The sequence below is a fragment of the Notamacropus eugenii genome, chromosome 4 (genome assembly GCF_028372415.1).
Source record: "Notamacropus eugenii isolate mMacEug1 chromosome 4, mMacEug1.pri_v2, whole genome shotgun sequence".
NCBI lineage: Eukaryota > Metazoa > Chordata > Mammalia > Diprotodontia > Macropodidae > Notamacropus > Notamacropus eugenii.
In genome coordinates, this window is record NC_092875.1 from 71,617,555 (window position 1) to 71,642,545 (window position 24,991).

Below are 24,991 nucleotides of genomic sequence, written 5' to 3' on the forward strand. Positions count from 1 at the left end.
TTATGTTTCCTTACAAGTAAAAGAGTTGATGATACTGTTTCCTCCCTTTTCTAATTAACAGGGATTTTCAGAAATATGACAATATATTAAAAAATGGCTTAAACTTTTGAAAAAGGTGATAAAATAGTTTTTAATGTTATTATAGAGACTAGAGGACCTCAAGATTTTTTCTAACTTTAAATCAGTGATCTCTGTGGCCCTATAGGAAGGGGATCCTCTCCATTTACGAAAAACAAAAAACAAACAAGGATATTTTCCTTTAGAAAAAACTGCTAGTTGGGTGGATGAGCTAAGATCCCTTCTAGGAAAGATTCTGATTTTCTCATAAGACATCTGCCCAAAACCTCTTACCTTTTAATCCTCTATTTTCCTTTTACTAATTGAGGATTTTTTTAAGAGCTAATCTTTTTCTAACACCTTGTAGTTTCTGTCTCCAACTGAAGCTGCTATCTGCACTGTAAAAGGGAGGAGGGAAGGTCATAGCTTCTTCAGGAAAGAGCAGACTCCCAGTTTGTCAAATGGGGGAGGGGAATAAACAAGATGATTTAGAAATTTCCTTCCATCTCTAGAAATTCCATGAGCAAAATAAATGGCCAGAGGTGGGAGAAGAATTAGAAATGGTACTGGGGAGAGGGAAGATAGGGGCAGCAGAGAACTAGAGGTAGTAGAAGTCTGGGTTGGAAAGCCACACAACTAACAGCAAAGACCAAGCATCCAATACTACTTTCCAGATTTTCCTATATTAAGAGTTAGGTGTACAAAAAGTGGCTTGTTAATGCCTATGTTAAAGGCTTTTTTTCCGAACTAAGTATTAATTCTCATCAAAAGAAATTTGATCCGACTGATAAAATGCTTGACTGGTAATGAATCTTGCTTAGGAAAATGGGAATAATTCTTGGAAATTTCCTAAAGATTCTGGAAAAATATGCTAAATCTTTTGAAGGGTGAAACAAAAATGAGAGAGAAACATGCAATTTAAAGAAAATATTCAACTGGTCTTTAAGTTTTATCAGGTGTAGGTATTCTTTGCTTTATGCAAACTCATTATAAGACAATCAACCAACAAATATTTATTGTGTAACTGAGAATATGAATTTGCAAAACAGATAAATTAGAAGATGGTCCTTCACTATCCAAAAGAACTTAAAATAATATTCCTTTAAATTTCCAGGTCCACTTTTCCAGCAAACACCTCCTGCTTAACTAAGGATACAAACTACCTTTAAAGTCAGAAGATTTGGGGATTCAAGTCCTAGTTCTGACAAGCAGAAGCTGTTTGACTCTGGCCTGGTCATTTCAACTTAGCCTCAGTTTCCTCATTTGTAAAATGGGGTTAATACTCATACAATTATGAAGAGTTGCTGTAAAAGCACTTTGCAAATTTTAAAGGGTTAAGGACAGTGATGGTACCTGTGATTTCACTGGTTAAGTCTCAGATGAGGAAACTCCCTCTACCAATACAGGTATGTTGCCTAGGGCCCAGAAGGATTCCAAGGTTACTCAGTCATTAGGTAACAGAGGTAGGTCTTAAACCCAGGTCTTTCTGACTTCAAAGGTAGTTCTCTACAGAAACTACAGAAATAGAAGCTGAGCGCAATTGAGTGACAAGTAATACTATTATTATCATTATCATTATCTTCAATCATCATCACCATCACCATCACCACAAGCTACACCTGCCTTTTCTTCTGCCATTTTCATGAGGCCCAGGTACTAGGTCATCAAGCTTCATGCCAGAAACACCCTCATTTGGTTTCCTTCAGCAAATCAAAGGATGTACGCTGACACTGCACTAACTTAAAGAGTGAAAGTTACCAGAGAAAGAGCTGTAAGGCAAGGCACTAACTCATACTATAATTACCAAAGTGAAGGAAAATGGCGTCAAGGAAAACGCAAGCTAAAAAAATCTAAGGCTGAAAGAAAAGGCAATGAATGGACAAAAATCTCAGGCCAGAACTGAGGAGGAAAGGTTGCAGTAAGAGGGTCAAGTTAGAATCAGGAAGGGGGAGAAATTCTATCTTCTCTGAGCCACAATGGCTGGACTGGAAGGACCAGGGCTCATCTGTCTCTGAAACAATCAGCACTTTGATGAGCTGCTGCTGTCAAGTTAATAGATGCACACACTTGGTCACTGGTGTGAGACTGAACTCTTGAGGGAGGAGGGGTGTCAGGGAATAGAAGATGCAGGACTCCTCTGGCTCTCAAGAAACCCAAATATTATACTGCTGTCATGGAATTAGTTATGAAAAAAACAGTTCTCTACTAAACAGACTGTGGACTAACAAAGGAAAAATTCTGTATTTACCCAGCCCTGTGATGGAGAGCACTCATGACTATGTGTAAGAGAGAGCCAGGCCTGGAGTCTGGAAAGGATGAAGTATAAATCCAGCTGTAGTAGTGATGTAGGGGGAAAAAATGCTGGATTTGAAGCTAGGATCTGCTATTTACTTAGTGGGTGAATGACCATGGACATAAACGACCATGGACAAATCACTTAAAATCTCTGTGGGAGTCAGTGTCCTCAAATCTTTAAAATGAGGCACTTGAGCTAAATAATCTCTCTGGTAGCATCCCACTTTAACTATGATTACCCAAGGCCTTAGTGACTTACTTTTTTATTAGCATTTCTACTGTGCTTTAAGGCTTGCAAAGCACTCTGCAATTATTACCTAATTTTATCCTCACAACAACCTTGGGAGGCAAATCCTATTATTGCTTATGTTCCTTCCTCTTGTGGGTTAAAGGGAAAATAAAGCTGGAAAAGTACACTTGTCAAATCTATCACATTTCAAAAGGTAAATAATGTTCACTGGTAGAATAAATGGAAATTACTGGCCAAAATGAGGCTTATGAAGATACAAATTCTCCAAAATAATCCCAGAAGAATCAGAGTCACATCTGTTACTGAATCTATCTTTATCCAAAGGAGTCTTTCCTCAGTGGATCTATGTGACAGAAAATAGGGTACTGAGACTGGGATGTTTCCCAGGGAAGAGGAAAAGACAGACAAAAGAACTCCATGAAAGAAAAAGAATATAAACTCCTTTAGAGCAGGAACTGTTTTGTGTCTCTGTACCACCAGGGCCTGGCTGGCACTGACTAACTCCACTGTTTGTTTCAGTTAAGACTGTGTCCTAAATCAAGAATCATCTCCTTAAGGTTCCAAGCGAAGTAACAACTAAGGGCCATACATTTTCTGTAGGCAGCTCCCAATATCGTGAAAGAAACATTGGAAGCCAAAAGAAAATATTTTTATGCTTATACAAAAAAAAAATTAACTTATAAGCCAGTAGGACCTATTCCAGATGCAGATCTCAAAAGGTCTTGTGAACTGTATTGCCTTAAGAATATTTTGACACAAGCTCCCTTCTCAAAGATGACTTAGGCCTTTGGCTATATTCCCTTTGGAAAGCCAACAACATCGCCCCATATGCAGCCAAGTGAGCTGGCCACTTCTGTCTTAAAATACTAAATAGAAAGGTGCATTACTCATTGATTTTTATTATTCAGGCAAAGAGCTAAGTGCCTATTTGGTTTTTAGGCACATACAAAAAAGGAGAAAACACAGTGCCAGTCTTCCAAGAAGTTATGATCTAGATGGAGAAAGAAGGCATACACAAATAATGCTGCAGAAAATAAATGTCACAGAAATGTACAAACAGTGAGTGTTATTGGCTAGAGCAGAAGTGTCAAACAAGTGGCCCCACAGGCCAACACTCCTGAGTACTGCTGAATCAGATTGAAATGCAACTAGGAAATATTTATCAAAATAAATAAAAAATAAATAACATTACATTTTAAAAACTATTTCAACATGTGACCCACAAGGATTCTTTATGGTTTAAAGGTCCACATTTCTATTTTGAGTTTGACACCACTGGGCTAGAGGAGTCCCCAGGAGGAGAAAGTTGTTTCTGGCCAAAGTGTCTAGGGTTAGATTTTCTAAGGAAAGGTTTAGGCAGAGCCTTGAAGAAAGGGCAAGTAGAGATGGGAGTTCAAGAAAAGTGGTCCAGGCATCTCAATTCCACCAATATTTTTATTAAGTTCCTACTGCCTGCTAAGTATTGTGCCAGGTACCAAAAATATAAAGACAAGACCAAAATAATCTCTGTCCTCCAGGAACTTAAATCTTACCAGGAGAAGAAGAGAATGAAGCCTGGCATAAAGTGGTCTGTTTAGGGAATAGTGTAAAGATCAAGCTGGTGGTGAGCAGTAAAGAGAAAAGAATGAAAAAAGTGTGTTGATACCAAACTGAATGGGGCCTTGAATGCCAAGATGAGCAATCCTGAGTTTATCTTGTATCTTCTTCACTCTCCTTTCTATTCAAAGAACCCCCCTTCTTCAAGGTTATCCCCACTTCTTAGATTAATATTGCCTCTAATACTAACAGCAGTGATTCTCAAAGGAGTACTACAGGCATAGTTTCTCAAGGTATACTGTGAAATTTTGGATGCAATGTTATAGATAAAAGGAAACATAAATGATTCTGCATAAATATAAATTCTGCATCCCCAGAATACACAGGATGGTTCAGTACATAGTCACAAATAAAACTCACCTCTTACATCTATGTACCAACCTTAAAATACAACAGATCTTGAACTGAAAAAAAAAACCAAAACCATAAAAATGGTTGCTCTTAATTGAAGGAAAACTGCACATACACAGGTCTCTTGCCTCTCCTGTAGTGCTGCCAACTTAAATATTTCATATGCTTAAGGCCTTAAAAAATAGTTTCATCAGTAAAAAAAAGTTTGCACACCACTGGAAAATGAAAGGTTCAATCACACACTTAAGCATGTCCTTGTTAGCAGAGCCTGATGTGATTTCACATCACAAGCTGCTTTTTCCATAACCTGTAAAGATAACAATCCACAAACTGATGCAACAAAACAAGTCCCTGACACTGGTCCCCCTATTCCTCCTCCTCTGACCCTCCTAAGGCAAATATACAGGACAAATTCCTTGAGTTCTGAAACCTACGGAAGATGAAATCTCAGGGAGTTACAATCACCCCCACACAAGAAAGGAGGAAAATGGATCCCTAAGACCATTGGCAATATAAGAAATTCCCTAGATCCGTGACCCTATTCCAATAATCTAAACCCCAATCCACTACCATGGCCCAGTCACTGGCTACTCCAGAACTAAGTAGATCAGTGACAGGTCTAGTTTACATGATATTTTACACAGACCATTTTTAATGAGTACACTGGAGCATAATTAGACACAACTACAGCATCATGGTGGGTGGCACCTGCACCTAGGTATCTACATATCAATGAGCTGCCCTACTTGGACTAGTTTAACACATAGGGAATGGGTCAAACTGTTTCAATTATTCTATGCAAAGGGATAGTGTCCTTTTCCTTGTGTTCTCCTACAATAAAAATTCTCAAAGTGTGGTCCAGTGATCCCTGGGAGACCATGAGACCCTTTCAGAGAATCCACAAGTTCAAAACTGTTTTCTTAATAATACTAATAGATTTTAATTTCTAATATGGTAAATATTGACATAACCCACATAAACAAAAGCTCTTTGAGAGGTCTACAATAACTTTTAAGTGTAAAGGGGTCCTGAGATCAAAAAGTTTGACCTTCATTGTAATAAAAAGACATTAAGACTACGGGGCATAGACTTCCACTCAACTGGCATTTTTTAAAATGCTTACAAAGTGCCAAGCACTTTGCTAAACACTCAGAATATATACAAATGAAAACTCTGCTCTCAAGGACCTTATATTGTAAAGAAGGAAGACAACTCTTAAAAAAGGCTGAAGGGATGGGTGAAAGGTAGTTAGTCTGCCCTTCTTGGAGGAGCGACCCAATCAGAGGGTAAGGCTGAAGGGTACTTCCAATATGTGAATTCCAGGTTTCAGGATCAAGAGCTAAGGTGTGATTGACAAAGTCCAGAGTCTCTCTGCTACTAGGGTTCCAATTTTTCTTTTCCGCCATTCAGTGAAAGAATCCCACTATTTCCTCTTGCAGTGTCTTTCATTTACCTTTTCCTTCCCACCTTCATAATGATACCACCTAACATAAAGAACACCGTCATCCTTCTAGTCACCCAGGTTCACAAACAAGTAATGCTTGACTCTTCCCTCTATCTCACACACTATATTCAATCACTTTCCAAGTCTTGTTCATTCTATCTCCTTATATCCATTGCAATGTCTATTCTGGTTCAAAGGCCCTCATCAAGAGCTTATCTAAACCGTTGCAATACTCCCCTAAATGATCTCACTGCTTCCAGACTTTGCTCCATACACACACCTGCCAAACTGAAAATTTTAAAACACAGATCTGACTTTATCTATCAATGAGTACTTATTAAGTCCCTACGACCTTAATATTAAGTTCCCACAGAAACTGAGATACACTTAAGCAGGTCCTTTCACATCACAAACTGCTTTCTCCCTCCATAACCTGTAAAGACAACAATCCAGAGACTGATGAAACAAAACAAGTCCCCGCCACTGGTTTCCTATTCCCTCACCTCTGCAAAGCGCTAGCGATACAAGGGCAGAATTGAAACAGCCCCTGCCTTTGGGGAACCTATATTCTATAGGGAGGGAAAAGATATTTTCATACATGCACAGCTACAAAATAAATACTAGGTAATGGGAGGGAGGGAGAGAGAGAAGGTACTAGTAGTTGGGAGATCAGGTAAAGCTTAAAGTAGAAGGCAGCACTTGAGCTGAGTTTTGATGGAAACAAGGAATTGTAGCATGCATAGGTAAAAGAAAGAATATTCCAAGAATTGAGGGCAGTCATATGAGGAAGAGCAAGAAGGCTAATCTGGCTGGACTACAGAGTGAAGAAAGGAGAATAATATACAATAAAACTAGAAGTTGGGGTTAGGTTTTAAAAGGCTTTGAAAGCCAAGCAGAGGTGTTTATATTAACTCCATTCTAAGATGAAACAGAAAAGTATCCATCTGATACTTAGGGCATCTGACAATATGATTCCCCAACTACCCTTGCAGCTCCATTACATATCATTCCCTTTCACACACTCTGCATTTCAGTCAAATTGACCTGTTAGCTGTTCCCTGTATATGGAGGCCATTTCCCATCTCCTTGCCTTTGCACAGGCTCTCCCCCATATCTGGATGCATGTCCTCCTCATCTCTGCCTCTTAGAATCCGGATTTCCTTCAAAGAACAGGCCAAGGGCTACGTCTTCCATGAAACCTTCTGCTTTCCTGTTGTTGGTATCAACTCCCTCTTAAAAGAACTTTGTGTTCTTTTATATATATTTTGTATTTCTTTATCTGTATATATGTTATGTCCCTTTCCCCAAAGTAGAATGGAAACTCCTAGACGCCAGAGGTTTCTTTTTTTGTCATTATATTCCCAGCACTTGTATATAGCATACACTTAACAAATGTTTAATTGTGAGAAAAGTGATTATTAATAATCAATGATTTAGGGAGATCCAGCGTTCCCCCCCTTTTTCTAAAGTTCTCTTTTCAAAATTCAGTCTCTTGAAGGACATTACTGACAATGAAATTGAATTAACTCTCCGAAATCTGGGTCATATCCCACCCAACTTTACAAGGAATTTAATCTAAGGTGGGGAGGGGTTAAGTGACTTTCCAAAAATCAGACGGTTAAGAGGCAGAACAAGAACCTGAATCCAGACCTTCTGATTCAAGTCAAACACTTTTTTTCCCTGGAACATAGCTGTCCCCCCTGTATCTATGTTTTAGATATGGTACCCTCTCCAGTTTTCAACAAACTTGTCTCTTCTAGGTCATGAAAAGATCAAGTCAAATCCCACATCCTCCATGAAGCACTGCGGAATAGGAGAGATCCTCAGGCAGCATTGAATTTATTTAGGTTAGGGTGGGGATAAATTATTTGATTAGTTTGCCCAAAAGGGGGAGGGGGTGGGTATCTAGGTATAAAGACAGTCTCTTTTTCCAAGACTGACATGATGTCACTCTCTCAGCCCCTCACTGGAGTGGGGTCTATCTCTCTTTGTAATATTCATTCTCTCATTATTTGTTAACTAATCAGAATTTGTTGCCACCCTCAGGAACACCCAGTCTTCCAAGGGCATATAAACCATGAGCCCATCCTGATGGGTCTTTGGCGTTGGAAGGGTTTCACTAACCTCTTTCATAAAGTGCTAGCATTATTGATAAAATGACTAAATACCCAGCAATTATGTCTAACTTTTTCAACATCACAATTGAATTGCTTTAATGTTTACAAATTATTCCATATTAATTCTCAAATAAATTTTTCTACACAACAACCCTGAGGTCTGTAGAGATGTAAAGATGGGGAAATCAAGGTTAAGGAGTTAAGTGATTAATAATAATAAGGGGTTAAGTGACTTTCCAAAAATCAGACAGTTAAGAGGCAGAACAAGAACCTGAATCCAGACCTTCTGTTTCCAAGTCAAACACTTTTTTTCCCTGGAACATAGCTGCTCCCCCTGTATCTATGTTATAGATATGGTACCCTCTCCAGTTTTCAACAAACTTGTCTCTTTTAGGTCATGAAAAGATCAAGTCAAATCCCACATCCTCTATGAAGCACTGCGGAATAGGAGAGATCCTCAGGCAGCATTGAATCTAACCTAGACCCCAAAAAGAATCCCTAGTATAACATACTTGCCAAGGAGATATTCAGCCTTTGCTTAAAGATCTCTAATGGTATAGGGAAAGGAATGTGCCAGTGGTTTCACTGGCACAGGGAATTCCTGTGAGAGGAGACTCCCTCTACCAAGGCAGGCTGGTACCTACAACACTGCCTGAGCACCAAAAGGTTAAGTGATTTGCCCAAGGTCACAAAGCCAAGTATGTGATAGAGGCACAATATTACTGATCCCCCTCTGAATCCCAGGCATTATGCTAAACATTGGGGATACAAGTTCAAACGATAAAACAATCCTTATTCAGAAAGTTTATATTTTAATGGGGAAGACAAGAATATTCAGCATAAATATAAAGTGAATAAATACAAACACATAAAAAGTAGTTATGTACTAACTAGTTTAAGAATAAGGGCACTAGCATTTGAGGGATCAGAAAGACTTCTTTCAGAAGATGGTGCTCGAGCCCCTATTTTAAAGGAAGAGAAGCAGAGGGTAAGGAAGAAATAAATTTCAAGCTTGGGAGAACTGTTAGTGCAAAGACAATGTGAGGGGAGATGGAATATCCCATGTGAGGAACAGACAAAAGGTCTGTTTGGTTCACCAGACTGTGGGTAAGGAAATAACGTCCAATGAGACTAGGAGTTGAGGCTAGGTTGTTCAGAGCTTCTAAGCTGGAGTGGAGTTTAGCACTGGCAGAGTACACGCTTAATAAATGTTTATGACTGATTATATTTGAACCTAGACACAATAGGAAACCACTCAAGTTGGCTGCATAGGGGAGTCCCATGGCCACAGATGCTATTAAGGAAAATTACTTGGCAGCAGTGTGGAGGATAGACAGTGGTAAAGACACTTGAGACAAAGAAACCAATTTAGAGGTCATTGTAATAATCTAGGGTAGAGGGGATAAAGGCCTGAACAAAAGTTGCAGTTGTATGACTGAAGTGATACAAGAAATGTTATGAAGATTTGGCAAGTAGTTCAGATATGTATTGGCAAGGGCTAATGAGAAATCTAGGATAATACTGAGACTTTGAGCCTTAGGAGACTGGAAGGAGGGTGGTACCTTCAACAAAAATAGGGAAGTTTATATTGTTCTATGAGAAATGATGAACAGGAAGACTTCAGAGTGGCCTGGAAGGACTTATATGAATTGATGCTGAGTGAAAGGAGCAAAACCAGGAGAACTTTGTACATGGTAACCACAGTGTGTGAGGAATTTTTCTGGCAGACTTAGCCCTTCAGAGCAATGCAAGGACCTAAAAAATTGCCAATGGACTCCTGAGGCAAAATGCCTTCCACATCCAGAGAAAGAACTATGGAATTGAATCATAGGATAAAGCAGACCATTTTCTTTTGTGTTTTGTTTTGTTTTTGTTTTGTTTTGATGGCTTCTCCCATTCATTTTAATTCTTCTATGCAACATGACTAAGGTGAAAATGTGTTTAATAAGAATGTATTGTAGAAACCTATATATGATTGCACACCATCTTGGGGAGATGGGGGGAGAAAAGGTGGGGGAGGGAGTGGGAAAAATCTAAGATATATGGAAGTGATTATAGAAAACTGAAAAAAATTAATTTTTTTAAAAAAAAGAAAAAACAGGGAAATTTAGAGGAAGGGAAGATTAGGGAAAAGATAATGGTTTAATCTTTCAATATAGTTTTGGACATCCAATTTAAAATGTCCATTAGGCAACTGGTGATATGAGACTGCAGCTCTAGGAACAGACCTTAGAAAACACCCACAAAAAGCAAAAGTGGAATAGATGATGAACCAGCAAAGGAGAATAAGGAATAGTCAGACTGAGAGGAGGAGAACCAAGTAAGAAGTGTCATGAAAGCCCACAGAGAATCCAGAAGGAGCAGGAAATCAACAGTGTTAAATGTTACAGAGAGGTCAAGAGGGACAAAGATCAAGAAAAACAGATCGGTGGTATTTCAGTTAATAAATGAGATTGGAAACCAAATAGTATAGGGTTGAGGAGTGAATGGAAAGAAAGCAGAAGCAGCAAGTTTAGACAGTTTCATAAAGGAGTTTGGTTAAGAAGAGAGGAAAGACAGAATGATAGTTTGAGAGGAGGGTGGGGTCTAGCAAAGGTATTTTAAGGATGGGGGAGACTTCAGTATATTTGAAGGTAGTAGGGAAGCAACCAAAAGATGAAGATTAGTTGATGAGAAGATGAGATGGTTGGGGGAATTGACTATTGAGAAAATCTACTGGAGAAGACAGAATGAGACATATAAAAGGCACACGAAGAGAGTGTTGGCCTTGGCACGAAGGAACTTCTTCATTAAGACACTGAAGAAAGAGAAAGCAGGAAATGATGTCAAGGAGTTTTGAGATGAAGAGAATGGGAGAAGAGACTCATGTCAAAAAACCTCAGTTTTCTCAGTAAAATAATGATCAAGGTCTCAGTGAAGGGAAAGGGAGGTGTGGAAGGCTTGAGAAGGAAGGTTTGGAGCAGTTTCTATAGGGAGAGAAACAAGTAAAGGTAAGAAAAAAAAAAGACTGTCTTGCTGCAGTGAGTGCTCAGTAAGTTCACATTGGATAACATGAATTTGTAATGAACTCAGCCAGCAGAATGTGTTAAATGGCTAGTGACTAGGACTGGAGAAGGCAGAGGCGGGAGTAATCAAGAGATGAACTGTATCAAGAGACGAGGGGCAAAAGGACAAGGGGGCAAGGGGTTCAAGAGCAGTCTAAAGTTGAAAATGGCCTACTTCTAAGTTGAGATTGGAGACAGATGAAAAGAAAGTCAGAGTAGAGGCAATGGCCTGAAAGATGGTGGAACAGAGAAATTAGAGGTCTTGATGAGGGCACAGAATACGTTTAGGAAGAGTAAGGCATAAGGGGAGGAGGAATGATAGATTACTATCAGTAAGGGTAATGCTAAGAGTTTAAAATTAGGGAAATTGAACAATTTCAGCTCACAGTGAGATTTAGTGTGTGACCAACCCTATGCTGGCTGAGGGGGAATAAAGGAGTAGGTAATATTTATGAAGGCTTTAGAATTGGGAGATTATGAGACTTGAGGGAGCATATGTATAGATATTAAAGTTTCCAAGCTTAAGAGAAGAATTTGGGGAGGAGATAGTAAACAGGTACTCCTTGAAAAAGAAGAGAGAATGACCTGGAGGGGTCTGAATACTACAGCCACCGTAATTTGGTAGAAAATTTTGATTAAGTGGATTTCAAAACATAAAGAGAGCTTTAAAAAAAAAGGAGGGGTATAAAGTGACAATCTGGAAATGACAGTGAGGAGGAAGGGGTATTCCAATTTCTTGGGGGGGAGGTATGTGAGAGAAGATACAGACAATGGTAGAGAGGCTAGCCAGATCTTGAACCCAGGTCCTCCTAGTTTTGAGGCCAGGATTCTACCTTAGGCTCCCCTCTCAAAAGATAGATTCTAACAACTCTAGTCCAAAGTACTCTTTCCCTATTTAAAACTCCCCCAGTATCAATATTCTGTTCCCCTCATTAGCACTTATCATCTTGCACTATTTCATAGGTGAATTTGTCTCCCTAAGATTGTGAATTTCTTGAGAGCAGAAATTGTGTATAACATTTCTTTTGTATTACTCCAAGCACTTGTTATAGTATACTGCAAATTGTAAATGTTAAATAAATACTTGAAATGAATGTGGTGCTTACTCCAAAGCTTGAAGGGGGATCATGATTAGTAAGATTATTTCCAAGAAATTTTACCCATATTTTTCTGCTAGGATTGTAGAAGCGTTGTTATAGACCCACTCTTAAGGTCTAGTAGGCTAGCTCTCCCCTGGAGCAGAATAGGAAAGGAAAATCCAGAAATCCCCCTGGAAGCCAAAGCTCTTCAAACACTGACCCCAGCTCCACAGGAAATGAGCAAAAATGTAACCAAACTGCAAAGCTCAGGAAAAGTGTTGGCCAAATTCATGAACATGAAAGGCCCAGGAGAGAGAAAGGAACCAGCTGCAGACAGACTTTGTCACGTTCCCCCACCCAATTTCAGGGACAGCTTAGCAAAGTAATGAAGGGTACAGGCCCAAGTATTTCACTAGTGAACATTAAATAATCTTTAGAGTATGTGGACGTTTGGGGTGGAGGTGGGTGGGGGACAGTCTCAATGGACCTGCTGGACTCCTGACCTCAAACAGAAAGGCCTGAAGCCCTTGTCTTTTTCCAGACTTTACTATTTTTAAAAAATTTTTTAAACAATTTTATTTAAAGTTCTGAGATACAAATTCTATTCCTCCCTCTCTTCCCCTCTCCCCTCCAAGAGGGTAAGCAATCAGATATAGACCATACATGTGAAATTAAGCAAAACATTTCCACACTAGTCATTTTTTACAAGAAGACTAGAATAAAAGAAAAAAAAGAAAGAAAGTGAAAAATAGCATGAAAAATAGCATGTATTCAATCAGTATCAGTTCTTTCACTGGAGATGGATAGTACATTTCATCATGAGTTCTTTGGGATTGTCCTGGACCAATGCATTGCTGAGAATAGCCACATCATTCACAGTTCTTCATCAAACAATGTTGCTGTTACAATGTACAATGTTCTCCTAGTTCTGTTCACATCCCTATGCATCATTTCATGTAAGTTTTTGCAGGTTTTTCTGAAATCATCCTGCATGTCATTTCTTACAGCACAATAATATTTCATTACAATCATAAACCACCGCTTGTTTAGCCATTCCCCAATTGATGGGTATCCCTCTGAGTTCCAATTCTTAGCCACCACAAAGAGTTACTATAAATATTTTTGTACAAATGGATCCTTTTCCCCTTTTTCTGGATGTCTTTGGTATGTAGACCTCGCAGTGGTATTGCTGGATCAAAGGGTATATACAGTTTTATAGCCCTTTGGGCATAGTTCCAAATTGCTCTCCAGAATGGTTAGTTCAGTTCACAACTCCACCAACAACGCATCAGTGTCCCAGTTTTCCTACATCTCCTCCAATATCCAACATTTTCCTTTTTTGTCATATTAGCCACTCTCATAGGTATGAGGTGGTACCTCAGGGTTATTTTAATTTGCATTTCTCTGATAGTGATTTAGAGCATTTTTTCATATGATCATAGATAGCTTTGATTTCTTTGTCTGAAAACTGCCTGTTCATATCCTTTGACCATTTATCGACTGGAGAATGACGTATTTTTATAAATTTGACTCTGTTCTCCATATATTTGAGAAATGAGGCCTTTATCAGACATACTTGTTGCAAAAATTTTCCCCCAGTTTTCTGCTTTCCTTATAATTTCGGTTGCATTGGTTTGGTTTGTACAAAAACTTTCTAATTTTATATAACCAAAACTATTTTATGTTTTATAATGTTCTCTATATCTTCTCTGGTCCTAAATTCTTCCCTTATCCACAAATCTGACAGATAAACTATTCCATGCTCTCCTAATTTGTTTATGGTATCACCCTTTATGTGTAAATCATGTACCCATTTTGATTTTATCTTGGTATATGGTGTGAGATATTGATCAATACCTAGTTTCTGCCATACTGTTTTCCAGTTTTCTGAGCAGTTTTTGTTCCAAAAGCTTGGACCATTGGGTTTATCATCTACCAGATTACTATAGTAATTTACTATAATGTAATTTGAACCTATTCTATTCCACTAATCCACCACTCTATTTCTTAGCCAGTACCAGATTGTTTTGATAATTTCCCCTTGGGAGTCTTTGATTATTAGCAATAAAACACCACTAAAGCAAAGAAACAATTACATACATCTTGAAAATAAGAAATACAGGAGACAATTTTACTACCACCTCCCCACTCCCTCAATTACCCTTCTATGCCAAAAATGTGCAGTTCATTTCTGAAATCATATCGTGCAAGTTGGCCACAGGCCTTGAATTAAAATGAAGTTTCTCCAGATTAGATCAGTTTCAAAATGTTGGCAGGAGCCAGAGTAAGAAAACAGCCAAGATGAGACTTGGGGCACATTGTATCCTTATGTCTCTATTATAAACCATACAAAGTCTAAACACTCAAATTGAAGGGAGGCAAATTTAAGGCTGAATTTACGCAGTTATTCCGTTGGGAGAAAAAAAACATAAAATACAGTTTGTATTAATATTAAAATAAAAAGATGTGGCAGAACTACCGTTAGGAAGACAAAATGGCTAATTTATGAAGTATGACAAAGGTACACAGGTCCCTCAAAAACATTTTGTAACTCAATTTCTCAAATTGAAAAAAAGAACTGCCATGGAAAAGAACTCAACTTAAAGGAAGTTATGAGCTTTTATAATAAAGTGCTTTGATATCTTCAGGGTTAAAAAAACAACCAGAGCTAAGAACAGTGATTAGATAAGAGTGCAACCTAAAGTCTTTATTAAATACGTAGGTTCTGAGTAAGAAATGAACTTTCAACTTTTACCTTATCTGCAGAGCAACATTTAAAGTCAATGTCATTTGAGATCTAAGATCATGACACAAACATCCTTAATTATAAAAATAAATTGCAAAGTACTTCATATTAATAAGGTATCATATCCATTTATATCTTGCTAGTGCTAACAATCCTGCAAAGGAGGTTAAGTTAACCTCATTTTACCAATAGATCAAAGAGGCAGAGTGGCTGAGTGTTTCAATTAGACATTCTAAGCTTCTTGAGCGCAGGGACTGTCTCAACCTTGCTTTTGCACTCCTTTGGGAACTATGCAATGGTAAGAATACGATAGGTGCCTAAAATACAAACCTATCGGCTAATTAAGGCCAATTAATGTATACTGCAATTAATGACAAAATACTCATTGGAACTATTAGTTCAGTAGTTACTCAGTTCCCAACATGAACATCTGAACTCAAACTTACTGCTAGGACAAGTACTTACAAGTACAACTGTCAGTAAACTTGCTAGTTTATCAGAATCCAGGCAGCACACACATACAGCATTAATCCCATCCTACTTAGATATTACAGTTGCAAAATCTTTCCCAATTTCCACTACTTTAAATGAAAAGGGAATTTCCAGCAGTTACCCTGCAGCTACAGGTCCATGCTAAAAGATGCCATCTGATGCCATGCCCTTAAATCCCAACAAGCAGACACACTCTCCAGGCCTGGGAGTCTTTCTTAACCTGGGGTCTGTGACCTTATTTTAAAATATATTGATAACTACTTCAAAAAAATTGGTTTCCTTTGTAATTCTATGTATGTTATTTTATGCATTTAAAAATGTTATTCTGAGAAAAGTTTACCACGCAGCCAAAAAAGTCTATGACACGCAAAAAAGTTAAGAACCCTGCTGTCGGCTGTGCTCTTGGTCTTTTGTATCATTTCATATTTTTAAATCACTGGCCCTAAAATTCTACTGGTGCTAGGTCAAAAGGGACAAATGTTTTGATGCCTAAAATATGTTCTAAGATGGTCAGAACTTTTTTTTTATTTCTAAAACTCAATATTTCAATAGGATATCAAAACTTTATCCACAAAACTGGGTTTAAAAACAAACAAAACTTGAATAAGGCCACAGTAAGGAGCATTAGCATAGTACTCCACTCTTGGAACAAGAATGGTATTTTAGAAGACCTATCCCATACCATTTCTAACATCTAATAGGTTAGGTATAAAATATCCCTCAGTACCTGCTAGTACCTCCTTCCTTTCTCCTCAGCCCTCCCTTTAGGATTCCTTCCCAACTGCTTATGACCCAAAACAGAGCCTAAAGAACATTCAAAAAGTTTCAAAGCCAAAGATCATGGCAAGAGTGACTTCTCCTTTCTAAGACTAAACACATCTTCTACTTTGAAAATTCTCTCCCTCCTTTCATTGCATTCCAACTGACGGCCAGTTGGAGTCTTCTGTACTAACTCAAATCTCTGTCATGGTAAAAACCACAAGAATTATCAGTAAGTCACTTAGACTTGCTATTTAGGCTTGGGAATAACTTCATAAAAACACATACCTCTATTCGTTTCAAAATTACATTGCGGTACCACACCAGTGGAGGGCTCTCTGTTCCCCCTTGCCCTCAAAATGCATAAAGACCTTCTTTCAATTCTAGAGGTGCGACAAATACAAGAGGTCAGACAGATGGTAAGGGGAGCAAAAAGGGGAGCTGTTAGGCAGAACAGAGAGGAGCAAAATGGATGGTGATCAGACAGATGGCTGGTTATTTTACTGCTTTTCCTCTCCATCCTCTTGTTTTCATCTCAGAACAGCTCTAAAGAAGTTTCATTCCTTTAGCCTATAATGGCATTCCAGGAAAAAGACAGTTTACATTATAGGAAGCTAAAACGTCTTATAAACTCTCCAGTAGGGGCAAACATACCAAAGTTTAAATACATTTTTAACAGAACCTGAAAGGTTTGAATAGATAAATAGGGGCAGAATTTCTTGAGTTGGTTAATAGTGTAACTAATGAAAGTTTTTAATTAAAATCAGAATCTTAGTTCCCCAACCAAGCTTTTAGTGGCTTTTTAAAAAATATACAATTTTAAACTCTTCCAAATTCACCCAGCATCTCTTTTTCCAATTTAGAAATACTGAAATAAGTCTCCAAGTTCAAAATTCTTCTTCAAAAATACACAGGAAGAAGTTTCTCCTGGGAAACAGTTCATTTCCTCTGGGAGTGTGAAGGGGGATAAGAAAGGTGTTGATGTTTAGAATGAGAAAAACACACAAATAACGCAAACCGGTTATCAAGGAAATATAGTAGCAGACTCCAAAAATAATAGAAGTGACAGGTTTATGTACAAACATAAGTAAATTCTTAGGGCAATTGTTTGAAAGTACATCATTTAAGGTCTATGGATACTGGATTCTAAACAATCCAGTTGGACTTTATAGTTTTCTCAAGGCTGGAACCGTGAATGTAGACTCCTCTAAAATAAAATGTTAAGTCTGCCAACCTGAGAGACCCAAAGGGCATTCTCAGAAGAGGTACTTTATGTAGAAACCTTAACTCTAGGGGCTATTATGTCCTTTTCCCCAAAACCTATGTTGGGTGTTCCTTCTGTAAAAGAAAAGAACATCCCTATACCTCTTGTTGGCATTCCAGGACACTCCCACCATGTAAGGCCCTCCCTCACATAAAACAAAGTCAAGTGCAAGTCATGTCATTATTTCTCTGATGGCATGGTCTTCTTCGGCAAAGAAGAACGAACACATACCACATAAGGAATAACCATAAGTCCACCTATGCCTTCTTGAACGATGCCTCTTGGCCTCTGTGCCCCCACAGATCCCTTCTATCCTCTGAGAAAAGCAAGAGGCAGTGGATTGAAGTCAACACCCCAGAACAACCTCTGAACTGATTTCTCTTTCCCCCACCAGTGCTACCCAACCTTCCAGGGATCATGACCATGTGCCAAAATATCTGAAAAATTTATTCGACCTCATTTCTTTTTCAATAGGCTTTATTAATCCTTCTGGGGCAGTGGGCAATGTCTATGTATCAATGGGCAAACACTGGCTGCATTTTCTCCACTGCACAGACTCTCCATCCTCCCAAGGGAAAGAACAGTGCTGACCTCTCTCTGGACAATCTCTAGACCCACGCCACTTCTGTCTTCTTATCCATCCTCCCAAGAGCCTCCCTGGACAATCTAGGACCCAACTTCATTTTATTCTAAAGGTTTTCCCCATATTCCCAATAGCGCTGGCCTCTCTCTAGACAATCTCTAGACCTACGCCACTTCTGTCTTCTTATCCATCCTCCCAAGAGCCTCCCTGGACAATCTAGGACCCAACTTCATTTGATTCTAGAGGTTTTATCCATATTCTCAATAGTGTTGGCCTCTCTCTAGACAATCTCTAGACCAACGTCACTTCTCATGTTTTCTATCCATCCTTCCAAGGGCCTCCCTGGACAATCTAGGACTCAACTTCATTTTATTCTAAAGGTTTTCCCCATATTCCCAATAGCGCTGGCCTCTCTCTAGACAATCTCTAGACCTACGCCACTTCTCATGTTTTCTATCCATCCTTCCAAGAGCCTCCCTGGACAATCTAGGACCCAACTTCATTTTATTCTAGAGGTTTTATCCATATGCTCAGTAGTGTTGGCCTCCAAAAACAACTTCGGGACTGACGTGACTCCCCCCACCCCTCCAGAGCTCCCTTCATCCTCTAAGGGCATAGGCCATTGCAACCCCTAGACCAAAGTCACCTCTCTGCCAGCACAGGCTCTACCCATCCTGATACCACGATCCCGGGACAGGACTGGCCTTTCTGGACAATCCCTGCACCGCTGTCACTTCCCCCCCACCACATCTGGAGTGATGTCACTCTCCCCTCCCCCTCCCCCTTCCCCTCCGTCCTCCTGGGGTGGGGGCCGGGTTGGCCTCTCGGCACCCCCTCGGAAGCCCCCCCAGCCCCGGGGGCTCCCAGGCCGGGGCCCCGTCGGTCCGTCGGTCCGTCCGCCCCCGCGCCGCTCACCTGGCTCGCCTTGTAGAACTGCTTCTTGAGCCCGGCCACCGACATGCTGCCTCCCGCAGCCAGACCTCCCGGCCGGCCCCGACCCAGCTAGCGACGGACAAACGGCCCGGCGGCCAGACGGCTCCCGACGCTGCCCCCGGCCGAGCCCGCCTCAACCGCCTCCGCCTGCGCTCGGCGCCGCCTCAGCGCCCGCCCGTCCTGCCGTCCGCCCGCTGGCTCGCCGCTGGCTCGCGCTCGCTCTCAGGATATTACATGGCAACCGCACACTTCCGGTCCCGGCCCCTGCTCGCGCCCCCGGCTCCTCCTCCCCGCCCCCTCCCTTCTTCCTCTTCCTCTTCCTCTTCCTCTTCCCTCTCCCGAGCTCCCTCCGCCCACGCCGGGGGGAGGAATTTTCAACTCCAAGAGAAAAAGGGAGTCGGACCCTGGCAGCCCTCGCGCTCCCCCTGATGGCGGGGGTGGGCGTACGCAGCAGCGAGCCTAGAGGGGGAGGGGACGCGGCGAGGAGGGGAGGGGGTGGGGAGAGGCCGACAGACAGCCGACACCACCATAGAGAATGGCGAGGGCGGCCTAGAGGGGAGCCTCCAGCTGACAGCGCCCCCTGCAGGTGAAGCGTCACAGGACGCTTCTGCCCCGCCCCCCCAACACATCCCCAAGTCCACGAAGTAACTGCGGTGTATACACCGAAAGAGTTAAATTTTGTAGGGAGCTGGAATGGAGCCACAGCATCACCAAACCTCAGGACTGCAAGGGACTTCATCTAATGACCAACAGCTAGCAACAGCCCAGCCCTCCAGAGCTTCCAAAGTGCTGGACAGACCTTACCTCCCGTAAACCGCACTGCAACCCTGGGAAGCTGACTAGCCCCATTTTGGACAGGCTAAAGAACTGGGACCCAGAGAGGTTCAACAACTTGCCCGTAGTCACACAGAGGGCAAGTGCCAGAGACAAGATTTGAACTCAGGTCTTCCAGAGTCCTGGTCCAGCACTGGTCCACTCTGACACGCTCGTTCAACCTGTATCTGAGCAAGAGACCCCTCTAGGATACCCCCTCACAGGTGGTCATGCACCCACCGCTTGCAGACCTCCAGTAAAGCAAGGGCACTAAATAAAGAGGCGTCTTGCACTTTGGACTCTGGGTTAAGATTTCACCCCTCATGTGGGAGCTACCATGCCTCTGAAATCTTCCACTCATTGCTTCCAGCTTTGCTTCCAGTTCTACCCTTTAGGGTCCAACAGAATGTCTGACCCTTCTCCTCCCTCTGACAACCCCTCAGTTATCATGCTCCCTCAAAAATTCTCTCCAGATTAAACATCCCCACTTCTTTCAATCAGTCCTTGAATGTCCCAATCCCCGGGTGCCTTTATTATCCAGGCATACTCCTCTGAAATGTTTTTAATTTGTTAATGTCATTCTTAAGAGGCATAGTTTCAAGCTGAACTGGATACCACAAATACCATAGTCTGATCAGATCCAGTGAAACCTTCACCTTTCTTGTTCTGGACATCATGATCACATGGGCTTCTAAGAGCACATAAACTTTTGTGGGTGCCATATCCTACTCACATCATGTTGAATTTGTAGATTTTGCAAATCCTATCACACCATGTAAATAGCAGCTCATTACTGGAGAAGCAGTATGGCCTCTGAGTCAGTAAGACCTGAATTCAAGGTCTGGTTTTGTCATCTACTAGCTGGATGTTATCCTGGGCAAATCGCTTATCCTCTCAGTGCCCCAGCTGATTCTTTAAGACTATAACTGTAGTTACTCACATAGAGCAACAGTTTCTGATCTATATTGGAGGGAGTTTCCTCACTGGGAGTTCCCTACATTAATGAAACCACAGGTTCAGTAAAAAAAATTTATTTGTTCTCATCTTTAAAAAAATGTTTTTTGCATAATTGCACATGTATAACCTATATCAAATTGCTTACTGTCTCAGGAAAGGGAGAGGAGAGAGAAGGCATGAGAAAATTTCGGACTTTAAATTTTAAAAAAATGTTTAAAAATGTCTTTTCATGTAATTGGGGGAAAATATTATTAAAATAAGAAAACAAGAAAAAAATTAAAAATGATTATTGTTGTAATATCAGCTTCAATAACTTTCCAAGAGAGACTGGATACTTTTCCTGTCTCTTTAAGAGGAAGTAGAATCTTGGGGGGAAATGGTATAACTGTCATCTGGAATGAATTAACTGACATGGCTTAGAAAGATACTATGTGAGGCAAAGAGCAAAAGGAGTAGAAAAACATCTTTCTGAGAGATTCAGTGGATTAGCTATCAGAAAAAGAACCTGAAAAAACATTAAGAGAACTGAGTTTAACTCTTGTTCTACGGAGAATACTTCCTGAGAAGAGATTTCATCTGCCATGTTGAAAGAATGGAACTATAGAACGATATTTCCGGTGTCCATTGAGAAATCAGCAGTTGCAAATCAATAGTTAAAAATGACTAGGAATGTATTCTTTCTCATGGTTGATATGCTGCTCAAACATCTAAATATATCTTTGAATTGGGTGTTACAATGTTAATAAATTGTATAGTCAGTAACACCGATGTTTGCCTAAGCCTATGAAACTTAGTTTGCTATTAAGAGAGAGAAATGAGTGAAAGTTTTTGGGTTTTTTGGCTTATTTGTAAACTGGATGTGGAGGCTCAGGCTAATTGATTAATTGGTGAGATTGTGCAATCCTATTAATTTATGAGGAAATATAAGAATATATCCTTGATCGACTTAGAACCTTGGTAGAAATTGAATAAGGAAATGAGATAATAGTAATCAGAGAAAAATAAGGGTTGTTGTAGTTATCACCTAGCTCAGTACACAGCTCACCCAACCCATCAAGGCTACATGTGAGGTCACACTAAACCCTGTTTCTTTTATTTTTTGCCTTTCTTTGTGTCTCCAGCACTTATCACAATGCATTTCACATAGTACTTGTTTAATAAATGCTTGTTGATTGACTGGCATTATTATTAATCACCTCATTCTCATATTTTTTGTAGAGTTCAAATCAAAATGGACCTAGAACAAATCACTATCTTATTATTCTCTTATATTTAATGTTGTACAGACCGTTGCATGGAAGGGTAAATACATTTTTCTAATTAAATAACATTATAGGAATGTTATTCTTCCAACAGTATCAGAATATAAGCTCATCTTCGGCTAGCTCATTGAAAACATAGAGAATATGTTGGCTTAAAAAAAACATAAGGAAAGGAATAAGCATTTTATTAATTTCCTACTATATACTAGGTATTTTGCTAAGCATTTTACAAATATTATCTTATGTGATCCTCACAGCAACCCTGGAAGGTAGGTGCTATTATTATTCCCTTTTTACAGTTGAGGGACCTGCTCAGAATTACATAGCTAGTAAGCGTCTGAGGATGGATTTGAACTCAGGTCTTTCTAGTTCTAGCAGTATATAGGACAAGGAGGATTATATGTACCTCATCCTGTTCCCACATGGTTTTAATTTCAACTACATCTGTTCTGAAAGCTTTTCATTCCACATAGTTTGAATATTATGAGCATTTTTTGGTAAATATATTAATAATATTCTTAACTTTTTATGGATTAATGTTATATCTAGGTAATTGTGAGCAACAGTTTTGTCAGGGATGGTGCTGTGGTTCCAGTACAGCTTACCCATCAAATGATAAAGTATACTTTGAGGCACTATATAGTACAATGGGTAAAGCACTGCACTTGGAGTCAGAAAAATCTGGGTTTGAGTACCATCTTAGATACTGGTATCCAGGGTGAGTGAACCTGGACAAATCAATCAACATCTCTGAGTATCTCAGTTTCCACATCAGTAAAATAGGTACAATAATAGCACCTACCTCACAGTGTTGCTATGAATATCAAATTAAATAATATAATAAATATAATAAAGCACCTTGAGAAGTCAGTGGTGTGTTGGTAAATATTTAACAACCAGCTTTCTGAAGGGAAAAATTACCTTCACCACATAATTTTAAGTTTAATTTCTAGTATATTAATATTTCCTGCATCACCTTCTTAAATCTAGTCAAACATCAAAACAATAAATCAAGCCCTGATTTGTCGTGTTTGCAGGTTTCCAAGGTATAAATGCTCATCCAAAATTTAACAATTGGCTCTCCTGAGCAAACTGGTTCCAACTCATTTCTGCTTAAAGCACTATCTAAATGTTAGCTATTATTACTATTAATCATCTATCGGTCTTTGAAAGATAGCGAGCTTATGATATATAATTCTAGACATCAAGTTGTGTTTTGCTAGGTGTTTGATAGAGGCTAAATTTTTTCAACTTGTAGTAATGCATTGCATAGTTTCTAAATTTTTTTTTTTTTGCATAATTTGCATTCATCTATAAGTTCAGGCTCCTTAAGAAAAACCTTTCTATAATTTCTGTTGCCAATGACTTGGTCCTGAATTGGTATCATAAGCTACTCCATTTCCATAAATAAATTCACATCACTCAATCAGCAGTTCAATGAGTCTTTGTCCACATACTGTTGGCTGAGTTTATATGTAAGTCGCCCATGGAGGGCCTATTGATTCCGGTCTTGGGTCTTGGCCATTTCACAGGGTCCATCTGGAGGAAAACCAATTTTGGTTACATTCAACAAATCCAGTGATCTTTACCTATTGTTAGCCTTCATTATTACTCAGTCAAGAGATGTTTGTTTACTCCAAAAATATTTCTCTAAGTTTTTGTACTATTTTGTCATACTCTACAAACATGTACCAATCATCTTTCTTCTTTTTGATGAAGTATTAATATTTTCATAGTCGCGTTAAGGTGATGGCCTCTGCGTTTCCTTAATATCGTATATATTCTTGTCAAAATATTTTCCAAATCTGTTTTTACCCATATTAGCTCCCAAAGTGTTAAACCAAAATAGTATTGTATAGATGTTGATTGACTTCTCTGTGTTTCTCTTGTCAAGTACTGATTTCAGAATTCTAGAAAGTCTCTTGTTTAACATCCATAGCCACAATTTTCTCTTTGATAGCTTTATGTTTGATATATCTTGCCTGAAAGAGATTAGGATATTTCTATGTATTAGCTTCATTTATTGGTTCTATAAAATAGCTGGATGGACTGTCTAATATAGCTGACCCATGTTTGGCATGGATTTTTTTTTCCATGTGATCTGGGTTCTGGACCACCCAGTCTCCTAGGGAAACTGATTGTTACCATTAAGGAGAGTAGGAGGACTTTAGCATACCCACAATAATCTAGCTGGGAGGGTATCCATAATGCATCCATAATACAATAATGGATGAGTGATCACTCCTTTACTCTCCTATCTTTAAGAGGCTAGAATTATATCTAATAGAATTCAAATAGTTGTAGAGTCATGATGTTCAGTCAGTTGTGTCTGAATCTTTCTGACCCCATTTAAAGTTTTCTTACAGTGGTTTGCAATTTATTTCTCCAGCTCACTTTACAGATGAGAAAACTGTAGCAAACAGGGTTAGGTGACTTGCCCAGGGTCACACAGCTAGTAAGTGTCTGAGGCCAGATTTGGACTCAGGAAGAGTCCAGGCGCAGCATTTAGCTACTGTGCCGCCTCGCTACCTAGTCATAGAGTAGGGATATGTTCTTTTAGGGGGTTTAGAAAAAAGCCACTTTTACTGGTTGCTCCCAAGAAGAGGATAAGAGTTAGCTTAACCCTCTCCCACCAAACATGCGAAACAATCTAAAAGAGCATAATCAGAGTCTGTCCATATACAGACAGTATCTGCTAGCATGAGAGACGTTAAAAAACTGCTTTTAAGAGAATTGTGATTATGTGAGGGAAGTAGCAATGTTGACAATTCTATAACTGGTTCTGACTCGTCTCCCATGTGGTTGGGAGGAAACTTTTTCCATTGGCTGCATAATTTGGACTGTCCACATCTTCAAAAGAGTCTGAGTCAGCTCTAGCCATCTGTTGCCCTTAAATTTGGGCAGATGAAGTGACGCCTTTACTCATAGCTTCTGTTAAGAATCAATATT

The 24,991-nt window shown here is 39.7% G+C and overlaps 1 protein-coding gene across 2 annotated transcripts in view; it reads right to left on the reverse strand.

Annotated features, from left to right (window-relative positions):
* Positions 1 to 19,255, reverse strand: part of SH3GL1 (SH3 domain containing GRB2 like 1, endophilin A2) — a 79,433-nt gene extending 60,178 nt beyond the window's left edge. For both annotated transcript variants that reach the window (XM_072601828.1, XM_072601827.1), the window contains exon 1: positions 18,993 to 19,255. In XM_072601828.1, the coding sequence (XP_072457929.1) occupies positions 18,993 to 19,037 (45 nt within the window). In that variant the 5' untranslated portion in view covers positions 19,038 to 19,255. The remainder of the gene's footprint in view (positions 1 to 18,992) is intronic.
* Between the last annotated feature and the right edge of the window lie 5,736 nt (positions 19,256 to 24,991).